The 12,094-nt window shown below is 41.5% G+C and overlaps 1 protein-coding gene across 1 annotated transcript in view; it reads left to right on the forward strand.

Moving 5' to 3' along the window:
* The first annotated feature begins 6,896 nt into the window (after positions 1-6,896).
* LOC6037612 overlaps positions 6,897-12,094 on the forward strand; it is an 83,239-nt gene continuing 78,041 nt past the window's right edge. The window contains exon 1 of the mRNA XM_038264517.1: positions 6,897-7,982. Within this exon, the coding sequence (XP_038120445.1) occupies positions 7,938-7,982 (45 nt within the window). The 5' untranslated portion in view covers positions 6,897-7,937. The remainder of the gene's footprint in view (positions 7,983-12,094) is intronic.

A 12,094-nucleotide genomic window follows, 5' to 3' on the forward strand; every position in this document is an offset into this window, starting at 1 on the left:
TTGTAAAATCAGATTATCGTTATCGAGGTATCAAGTTGATAGCTTCCGGTGAGATTTCATCCGATTACGCTAACCACATAGTGATTGACAAAACCGCAGCCTGTCAGCGGTAGCATCAATTGAATCAAATGGACTAACCATAACCTTGGACTGTTTCTATAATTGAAGCAGAGATTATCGTGTAAACCAGTTCGGGAGTATTAAGTTGGAACATGTTCCCACCGGACGTTTATTTGTGTCTTTCTTATCCTTATTATTATTAATATTAAACATGGTTTATTTCTACTGACCTTTTGAGGATTAAATCACAGTCCAACAGGGTTTAGTCTCTCTGAATATGAATCCGAGGGCAGGTTTGCTTCAAATGATTACAATTGTCAAAAATATCAATATACTGTAATGAATCATCTCACCTACTGGAAATGATGTTTGTTATGATGTGGTGTAAAAAACGAATACAATCAACTAGTTTTCTTTATAAAGTTACATAACAAATTGACTGTAAATTTAGCAACGAAACAAATTTAGTATTTAAATGTTTTTATTCTAATATAAGAAACAGGCCAACTATCACACCCACTGATGATATTTTTAAAACAAGTTTTTTTTTTCATAATTCAAAAAAAAACAAATTATTCGCTCTACAGCATTGCCTAGGCGTTCTCGATTGCGAGATTCCTACTCGAAACTAGGTGTCCGAAGGCTTGATTGTTGAGGCAATTGCAAACCTCTTTTTATACCTTAGCTTCCATCCACCCCGGGATTCGAACTGACAACCTTTGGATTGTTAGTCCAACTGCCTACCAGCGACTTCACCGAGGCAGGACCCAGGGAGACGATTCCTACACCTGGACTGAACTATCGACCTAACCCTTTAGGTTAGACCGGGGCCAATATTTACTTCCCCATCCGACGGAAGGCGTGGTCAGACAAATCTCGTCTCGAAAAATGCCACCGAGACCGTCTGGGATCGAACCCAAGCCGACTGGGTGAGAGGCAACCACGCTTACCCCTACACCACGGTCTCGGATATACAAAAAAAAACGAATGACCGAAATCTCAGAAAATTGCTCTTATAATTATTTTTATATTCACACCGTGTCAATCGTTCTCAATAATAATGAGTTTGAAACGGGGCACGGAATGCGTTTTCGGATTCTTTGGACAATTTCCTATACAAACTAATTTTATCTATTATTATTATAATACACCCAAAACTGGCAGCGCTAGTACGAGAGAATGATGGTCTCGAGTCGAGAGAATAGTGGTACCATTCACGGACGCAGAGAACACAGCTCGAGATGGGCGATAGAACTATTCTCTCGAGGTTCATTTGCAAAAAAAGTTCATCCGTCAAACAAAAAATCAAAAGTGTCGACAACGGGAATCGAACCAGAGACCTTTGACAAACCAATCCAATGACTTAGCTGCCTCGGCCACCACAGCTTGGTGACCATGGAGAAGTCAGAAGTCGATGTATGACACTTGTTGGAGATTTATTGATTCAACTAACGAATGAACTCATTTGTTATGATGGTGTGAGTTGGTACCATTATTCTATCGATTTTGGCACTGAGCCCTCAATAAATTTTGAGAGAACGATTATCTCGATTCTGAATTTTGGGTGTAATAATACACCCAGAACTGGGCATCGGCATACGAGAGGATAAAGAGCACGATTCGGTAGTAAAATGGTACTGTGTGCGGACGGAGAGTATAAATCCCGAAATTACCAAGAGAACTTTACTCATGGATCATTTTCCAAAAAAGTTCATCTATCAAAAAAAAAGTACCGGTACCGAGACTCGAACCCAAGACCTTCGGCATATTGAACCGTGCCTTTGCCGTATGGGCCACCATGGTTCAGTGACTAAGTGGCGGTCGTTTGTCCATATAAGCCACTCATAGGATGAACTGTTCCAATGAACGAATGAACACGCGAGAGGACTATACTCTCGCAATATAGCACTTTCCTCACGTTTCTTTTCGTGAGGACTATCCCCTCGTTCTTTTACTTTGGGTGTAGATAAAATTAGTTTGTAAATAATAAATTTTGTGTGAAAAAATCTGCCAACTTATAGGCATTTTCAGTTAAAACAAATTTCATACAGAATGAAACACTTTTGACTCGTACTACGAATTCATTTTAAAATGCCATATAAATTTTAGTCAAAATTTGGGCTTTCTAGAAAGTTTATATGCACCCAGAACTGGGCATCGGTATACGAGAGGTTAAAGAGCACGATCCGGTAGTAAAATGGTACTGTGTGTGGACGGAGAGGATAAATCCCGAAATTACTTATAGTACTTTACTCATGGGTTCATTTTCAAAAAAAAGTTCATCTATCAAAAAAAAAAGTACCGGTACCAAGAATCGAAGCCAAGACCTTCGGCATATTGAACCGTGCCTTTGCCGTATGGGCCACCATGGTTCGGTGACTAAGTGGCGGTCATTTGACCATATAAGCCACTATAGGATGAACTGTTGCAATGAGTTGAGTTGGAGAATTTGAACGGTGTGCGTCGCGGTCATCACGCAGGATTTTCGTTGCCGTTTCCGTCTTTGTTGCCCCCCCGATTGTGTGTGTAATAGGGACGTGGCGTTACATCGTGCTGCCATCTGGTATTTTCAAGTGCAAGAGTGGAAAAGTGCTGAGTCATCGTCTAAAAATAGACGGCGTCCTATCTCGCCCAGCAAAATGATGTCGATAAAGTAGTCGGTTTCGATGAGAAAAAGTGGAAAATGTGGTCTAAAAATAGCGACGCCATCCCCCTATTCGATCCGGGCGGTTTCGGGATGCTTGACAGTTGAGTTGGAGAATTTGAACGGTGTGCGTCGCGGTCCTCGCGCAGGATTTTCGTTGCCGTTTCCGTCTTTGTTGTCCCCCCGATTGTGTGTGTATTTCGATCCGGGCGGTTTCGGGATGCTTGACAGTTGAGTTGGAGAATTTTAACGGTGTGCGTCGCGGTCATCACGCAGGATTTTCGTTGCCGTTTCCGTCTTTGTTGTCCCCCCGATTGTGTGTGTATTTCGATCCGGGCGGTTTCGGGATGTTTGACAGTTGAGTTGGAGAATTTGAACGGTGTGCGTCGCGGTCCTCGCGCAGGATTTTCGTTGCCGTTTCCGTCTTTGTTGTCCCCCCGATTGTGCGTGTATTTCGATCCGGGCGTTTTCGCGTTTTCGCATTTTAGTTGGTTTTATCTTTCCACAGCCGGCTGTCTAAGATTAAATCATTTATGCTAAACTCAACACCAAATAACCGGGAATAGTCTCATCCGCATACTCCGACTGTTTGCCTTGAGAATGCATAATACATTACACCATTAAACAAAATTTATTGATTATTGGGTCGCATCATCATCCTCTATGTTGAATCCTGGCCATTACCCTTACCCACTAACAAAATCCCAAGTAGAAGTAGTTTGCCGGCACACGCGGGGGTGTGGATATCGTATAGAACCCACCCTTGGTAGCAGCCTGTGCTAACTAACATTCCCGTCCCATTCCCTCGAGATCTACAAACTGACATGGCGGGCGCCGTTGGTGGCCAACGACTGTGTCCTATTCGCACCAGCTCTAGTTTTGATGATCGTGATGTTTTATCTTTTCAGCGCATTCATGCATGCTCTTGATAAGGGAAACATCATTTGATCGTTGAAGCGTGTGACCGGTTGTGCTGATGGGATATTATGGTCCTGTTCAGCAACGGAGAAGGACAACCATGGGTGGTCTCTCATGCTCATGCTCATGCTATAGGATGAACTGTTGCAATGAACGAATGAACACGCGAGAGGACTATACTCTCGCAAAATAGCACTTTTCTCACGTTTCTTTTCGTGAGGACTATCCCCTCGTTCTTTAACTTTGGGTGTGTATACACCCAGAACTGGGAATCGGCATACGAGAGGATAAAGAGCACGATTCGGTAGTAAAATGGTACTGTGTGCGGACTGAGAGGATAAATCCCGAAATTACCGAGATAACTTTACTCATGAGTTCATCTCCAAAAAAAGTTCATCTATCAAAAAAAAGTACCGGTAACGAGACTTGAACCCAAGACCTTCTGCATATTGAACCGTGCCTTTGCCGTATGGGCCACCATGGTTCGGTGATTAAGTAGCGGTAATTTGTCCATATAAGCCACTCAATAGGATGAACTGTTCCAATGAACGAATGAACACGCGAGAGGACTATACTCTCGCAAAATAGCACTTTCCTCACGTTTCTTTTCGTGAGGACTATTCTCTCGTTCTTAAACTTTGGGTGTATGTATGTTCAAATCATTATTTGTCCTTAAGGATTTGTATCATAAATTCTTAGAAATTTTGCTAATTTTTGGTATTAGCATAACTGTAATAATGTAGGAAGCATTTTGTGATACTGTTTTTTTTTATTTTGAAAGTTGGCCTTGACATGCCTTGACATGGCCTTGACATGCCTTTTTTATACTGACATTTCGTCGTCGTACTTTCTTGTCACACGTGACTTTTGAGCCAAATTGAGTTAAGAATGCTATTTTGTGCAGCTCTCAATGCCTCACCACGAGACCTTCACTGATCCTCAAAATTTGGTTGATATCCTAAGATATTAAATAAAAAGGGATTTCAGGTCTGAACGCGTTTGACACATGTACGAACTCGACTACCACAAACATGTGTAATTATACAAAATACGAGCGCAACCTGTCAAAGCTATTGCACCACAGGCTGATGTACACGCTAACACAAACCACTGCATTTTTCTTCTACGCAACAGATTTTTTCGCGCAACATAAGTGATGCGCACTTCGGTTTGGTACTGCGAGGATTATAACTCGGGACTCCAGCAACCAATTTTAACCAAACTTCAGGACAATGCACAGAATTGTCAACCAAAAAATGTGTTTGTTATTGTTTACATTGCGTGCTGTGGTATTTGTTTATTCAAGTTTAAATATCGAAACGCATTTTTCTTGGGACGTCAAAAAGCGACGTGCGACAAAATAGCACGACAGCGTAGATTTGTGCAGTTTTTGATTCTGAATCGATATTTCGTCGCTTCTGTGCTATCTTGTGACAAACGCCATTTTGGTCGAAAATGAGTTAACGATGGCGTTTCATTCAACTTACCAAACGCTACAAGATGCCATCACCCGATTTTTGAAATTCTTTTGCGTTTCCGGGATACCGTAGGGCACACTTGTGACACAGACCAATTTCTCAACAAATTTTCTGTGCTATTTTGTGACACGTGCAGAGGCAAAAGCAAGCTATAAAACTGTATGGTACCAACAGATGTCACTACACATTTATGTCTAATTTTATAACACCACGTATCACAAGAGAGCACAACATTTTTGAATTGAAAATGTACTACGTGTCACAAGTGTGTTCCTACGAATGTCTTTGAATGTTGATGGCGATTTGTATGGTCGTTGTCACAAGTGTGCCACCAATATTTTGATGGTGATTTGTATGGCGGTTGTCACAAGTGTGCCACCAATATTTTGATTGTGATTTGTATGGCGGTTGTCACAAGTGTGCCACCAATATTTTGATGGAGATTTGTATGGCGGTTGCGTGGATTTGTATGGTCGTTGTCACAAGTGTGCCACCAATATTTTGATGGAGATTTGTATGGCGGTTGTTACAAGTGTGCCACCAATATTTTGATGGAGTTTTGAATGGTTGTTGTCACAAGTGTGCCACGTAGGAACACACTTGTGACACGTAGAGCATTTTCAATTCGAAAATTTTGTGCTATCTTGTTACACGTTGATCTGCCATAAATCATCAAAGGTTCGTGTCTAGAATGAAATAATTTTCCATCCGGGGTTATTGTCTTTGCTTTTCGGATATCCGGAAAAACCTTTGATTATCAGGGGTTTTCTTGATTTTTCCAACATTCTTTTGATTGTGTTTGTTTAAAGCGTGTTGAATGGTTTGTTTTTTTGTATTTTTCAAAAAAAATGTATTAATATAGTTGATTAAAATGACTTTTAGTGTCATTAGCTAAAATAGCCTAAAATAGCCGGAAAATCCAAGAAAATCGGAAAATTTTAACTTTTTATTCCAAATAATAAAAAAAATAAAAATAATATTGTTTAAGTTCAAAAAAACATCAATTTAATGTTAACTTAGTTTGTCTGGGAATTTTGGGCACACTTGTGACACGTAGTACATTTTATACTTTCAGGGCACACTTGTGACACGTGCTTTTCTGATTTTTATATACTTTCTGTACTATATCTTTTAGTAGACGTGTTACTGAATGAGTTCATACTTGGAGCGTTTGTTGAGTGATAGTGTACGAACCGATCGCTTCATTCAGAATGATTCTATCAGTAACTGATGTGAAAATATTCAACTTCAAACTTTAAAAATCGATTTACTCGAAAAGTACTAAATGGCGTTTGTCACAAGAAAGCACAGAAGCGACGATTTGTGAATGGAGGTAGGTGGGTGTTTTTTTATAAATTAGAAGTAAATTGTTGAACATTGCAATGCTATTTTTGTTTAAAAAAAATCCCAGTTTCGATAGGGTTTCCTTCTCGCAGCTTCCATCTGGTTTCTCTCGTCTCACCCAATCTCTCTCAAAAATTTGAATTCTCTCGCACTCGCGAATCTCTCTTCGAGTTGCGCAGCAACGTCACAAACTAGCCCCCATCACGTCACCGGTGCGCGGGAGGCTGCAAATCAGCTGCTGAGGGTCGACCTGCTGCTGCACGTCACCAATCTGCAAATTGACGACGTCACAACCTACGTGAGGACCGGCTGATTTAGTTCTCGCTCTCGCGCGAGCTCGCTCTTTTGGAGATTTTCGGAGAGCCAGCATCTTGGGAGCTTGTGCTAAGTCGAATTTATATAATTCCGGTATATCTCCGCCGGCAGCCGGGATCTTGCCGTCAGTTTATGCACAGCCGTGTTGGCCGGAGTGTGCTCGGAGTCGATTCTCTCCCTCCCCCCTCTCGGGTTCGCGCGTGAGTGAGATTTGATCTGCGAGCAAAATTGGAGCTCTCGCTTCTCTTTTATTGGGAAAAAGCTGCCAAATTTTCCTTTGAAATTTTGAAATTTTTTGAGTGAAAATTTTCGAGAGCATTTTTCGAGGTTAAAAGTGTTTAAAGGAAAAATCGCACGCGAATTGGCGGTGATTGTGCCAAGTGATTAGATTAAAATTTTAGGGTATTGTGCGTTCTGTCACAAGTTTCTCACGAGCGTGCGCGCGGCGGTTGAAAAAGTGTGCAAGAAGAAGCGCAAAACATCCGTGGCATTTCAGCACTTGGAGAAGCCGCTTGCGCTGGCGAAGTTCGCAAGGCCGGTAGTACATCGCGGCAGTGACATTTTGCTCATGGTAGCAGCTCACCGCTGATGGGCAGTACGCAGCTGGATCAAAAGCGACGTCAGGTTTGGAACTCCGGAGTGACGCCCTTCGAGAAATATATTCCGTTTCACACCAAGTTCCCGCGGCTTGTGATGTAACACTGAAGCCAGGCAGAATTGAACGTAAAACAAAACCGAATTACAACGACAAAAAAACAACAAAAATTCCCACAATCATACCTCCAGCCAGTCCGCAAGCTAAAAGACATTGCTGAGATATTTGGGCGAAGATCGCAGCACTACCCCCGAATAGTCGCTGGTCACGAGAAACCCTTAACACTAAATGTCACCCCCTCTAAAAGATTACAAAATAAGTTAACGTAACACGTTAACGTTACGCTAAAGTTCACAATTCGTTAGAGACGATTTGTTTGCAATCTTAACGCGGAAAATTGGCAAGAAAACACAAACAAGAAATCGGAGGCGAAAGAGGTCAACCAGCTAGAGGTCGAGAGGGAAAGCAGAGAAAGAAAATTCAGAGCGTGGAGGCGAGGTGGAAGCAGAGCAGTTGCAGAAAAAAAAGGAAAAGTTGGAGCAGAGAAAATTCAAACAAGCTCGCAGCAGGCAAGAGTGGAAACATGAGCTTTAACACCACGGCGGCGACTGCGGCGACGGTTATGCAGGTAAATTTAATAACTAGGTGATGTAAGGATCAATTAAATGTGTGTGTGAGTACAAGCGCGGGGAGGTTCTTTCTTCCCTCCCTGGTGTGAAATGATTAGGTGACTGGAGACAGTGGGAAAATTATGTCGGTCGTGAAAAATTGGTAATGAGGATTGAAATGAAAAGAGCTTGAATGGTGATCCTTGAAAAAAATAGTGAACACATCAGGGGGGAAGGAGCAAAAAATTAAACTTTGAGTTAACAAAACCTACACAATCCTTTTAGGTGCTAAAACCAGGTTAGGACCAGCGATTAATCAATGAATTAATCATTGAAGTTGGAAATTGTTTGACAGTAGCATGTCATAGGGCGTCCAATTTTCCCGGGTTTTGATTTTCCCGGGAAACGGGAAAAATATGTTTGGAATCCGGGAATTCCCGGGATCCCGGGAAATTTTTGAATAGTGGTGGGCAAAACCGCTCATTTCTGTGAGCCGCTCATTTTCGTTCGCTCATTTAAATGAGCGGCTCTTTTGAACGGCTCATCCGCTCATTTCGCTCAAAGTCAGAAAGTAGACTGAAATGAACTGAAGCATCTGCTCAAGATATTTAGATTTTTTTCAAACGACCAATGGAGTGTCCATGAGTGTCACGCTTCGTATGATTTTTGTTGATTGATAATTTAAAAAAAAATATATGTTTTCATCGCACTTATTCTGAACAGATTGGAGATCGTCCATAAAACATAGAAAATCGTCGATTTGCTTTATCCTTTTTTGGAAAGCATTTCAAATATAAACGTTTTATATGAAAAGGAGAAAAACATTGATCTCTGAAATCCACAAATATCGAAAACTTTTTTCATAGAGAGGTAAACAAAGTTTGTTTGTTTAACAAACTTGAGTTTTCTTCAAAAGTGAATATTTTCAACCAAATTATTGCTTTCAATCGTTAAAAGTTATGAAAAGTAAGCTGAATTGTCGTTTTGATAATTATCTTTCCATTATTCTGTGAAACAATAGATTTAAGTTGGTGTTCAGTAACAGGCATATTTGAGGTAGCCTTTTGCGGCACTTGATAAAATAGTTTTGAATTGCAGTTTTTTGTTTAATAAGAACAAATTTTATTAATGACAACAAATGAATGATCAAAACAAGCGTCAAAAAAGAAGATCAGAAAAAAATGCATTTAGAAAACTATTGAACAGTGTTGAATAAGGTAGAGCTTCAACTTTGTGTGATGTGCTGTGGTAAATTACATTTTAAATCATAAACGGTCCAATACATGGATTAAAACCGCAAACTAGCATACGAACTATGTTCGAATGCGTGTAACAACTTCATGTACATAACATTTGAGAAATGTATCGATATTTTCACAATGAGATCATGCAACATCGGGCGACAGTCAGCTGATTCAAAATCACAGGCGCCCCGACACGGGCTAGCAACAAGCATAAAGTGCGATAATGTTGGAACATGAGGCGACCGGTGAGAACCTAGTTTTCCCTCTTTTCTCCACAGCGCCGTCAGTGTACCTATTTGGAGAGAGGAGCAGCCATATTGGCTTCGGTCGTGTTGTCTTGCGTCGCGTATAATTTGAAGAAATTTTCGCTGAATTTGTCGTTTTCGTGAACTGAAAATAAGTGCAATCGGTAGAATAAGTGATAAGCTATTCGGGGAAAGTGGAGTTTTCTCAAATATTCCGGTTTTTATGTGGTTTTTCTGTGATTTAGTTTTGCGGAGTTGCCTATTTCTGCGATGTTTTTTTTTTCTTCTCACAGAATTGAGAGAGGGAAGCGTGCGTGTGGTACTCTCTTTGGTGTGAAGATGACCAACCGATACAGTGGTATTAGTGTTCAGCTCTCAGACACCAGAGGTGTGCACTGTGCTTGTGTATGCTTTGATGTGGGAGAGAGTGATGATAGGTTGATGGTCACGAATTGTAAATGTGTGTGGGTATTAAGAAACATCAGCCTACTGTGATAATTGATGTGATGTGCCTGTGTATTTGCTGCTGCTGTTTGTGGTGTCACCGTGGTTTGGGGGTGGTGTGGTGCAGCACCCACTACAGCGCCAGCGGTGGGAGAGATTTGCTGTCAGTGTATTTTTTTTCATTCCCTTCCGCTGCATGCTGGGCAAAGGATTCGTGCTCCACGGAACCATCGGTGTTTTGGAGGCACTGGAAAGGCCGCGGTGCACCGGGTTGTGTAGGCGGCGATTGACTGCTGTATGCTGTAGGGACTATAATCGAACGGAGGGAGCATCGGGTCGGATGTTGAATACACGGAGCAGTAAGGCCGACGACAAACGGATTTGTGCGGTGCTGCAGTCGTTGGGCGTTGTGGTCGGGTTGCACCTGATTTCGATGCTGCGGCGGCGGAGCAGTCTCCAGTCTTCAAGACCCCGGTGAGTTCGTTCCTTGATGACATCTCAAGCGTGTGTGTGTGTGTGTGTGTGTGTGTGTGTGTGTGTGTGTGTGTGTGTGTGTGTGTGTGTGTGTGTGTGTGTGTGTGTGTGTGTGTGTGTGTGTGTGTGTGTGTGTGTGTGTGTGTGTGTGTGTGTGTGTGTGTTAAAGAATGAATCATGAGTGTGAGAGTAAAAACCATTTGCGAGTGAGATTTTTTTTCGCGAATTAATTTTCTCCTTGGCACGAACTTCTACCCAATTTAGGGTACTTTGACAGTACAGGCTGTTTTCATTATATTGATGCCTTTCAAAAATAATTACAAGTCTAATTTAATAATCTTTCTCATTATAATGTTGAAGTCTAAAAATGTAAATTAGTTTATGTGTGTATGAAGGTGTGAATGAGTTTTTCTTTATTCTTTTTTCAGCCCAATATATTCACCCGCGTAAAATCTCCAGAATCGGTCGATAATTCCAAATAATATCTCACTGAAAATAATAGTTATAGGGTCATCATTAAATAACTAATAATACGCGTTCTTGATCATTTTGCTGTCGTTTCGTTAGTTTGTTCACGCAATTCAAATAATGTGTTAAATTTTCACGGTGAAAAACTAATTTCTATAGAATCGTTTATCGAAAAACACGCTGACATTTAGGATAGACCATTAACTCGCGTTTTTACATTTTTTGATTCGATTGTGAGCAGTGGGACCTCGTGGTTACTCTGCAACGTGTTTGTCGGAGCCTTTTATTTGATATTTTATTTTTCATAAGTCCTTCTTTTATCATCGTTGATTGGAAGGCACGCCGCCGGTTTAGTTCGCTTAAGTTATTTTTTTAATTTCATTACAATCGGTTACGTAATGACCTGTTTTCTTTTCGTTTATATTCGTTGATCGTAATAATTTATTCCAGCTGACAGTTTTAGTATTAACTCATCAAACTATCGATTTTATTAAAAGTAAAGCGTCTTTTATTTACTATTTTTGAAATTTGCTCGCGTTATCTAAATTGTAAAAACAGTAAAAATATACTGACAAGTCCAGCCCATAGCACTACTGCTCGGTTGGCACGCGTTCGATTAAAAACTTTTAAATAATCAATTATTTATCTTTCCGCAGCCGGCTGCCTAAGATTTAAAATTTTCAACCGATAAACAAAATGCTCATGGTCACATCACTGCCACTCGTGAATCCTGACCTCATACCCATCTACTAACCCCCTCAAAACTCATGTGATACTTTGTCGGAGAAGCAGTCGATTGGGCGGTCTCTATCACTCAAGTATCGGACTAACATTCCCATCCACTTCCCCGTGACCCTACCACTGGTCGTGGCCGGCGCCGGTATTGATCAGCATGATAGGGGCCTTTGAGAAGTTGCGAAGCGAGGAAAGATAGCACCCACTCATCTTCCACGGCTCGTGGATGTAACTTCTGGAGGTCCTGGTCAATAACGGAGTAGCAACTGCGGGTGGGCACCTATGCTTATGCTTATGCTTATGCTTTTCTCCACAGCGCCGTCACCACCAGCGCGTGGAAGAACGAACCGAACGAGAGCGAATGAGCGAGAACGAATGAGCGAGAGCGAAATAACGAAAGAGTGAACGAAAACGACGCCGTTCGACGACGTCGACGACGGCGCGAGCGACGCTAATCAAGCGCTCCGTTCGTTCTTTCCGTTCATTCGCTCTCACTCATTCGTTCTCGTTCGGTTCGTTCTT

This window comes from Culex quinquefasciatus, chromosome 3 (genome assembly GCF_015732765.1).
Source record: "Culex quinquefasciatus strain JHB chromosome 3, VPISU_Cqui_1.0_pri_paternal, whole genome shotgun sequence".
In the NCBI taxonomy this organism is placed as follows: Eukaryota; Metazoa; Arthropoda; class Insecta; order Diptera; family Culicidae; genus Culex; species Culex quinquefasciatus.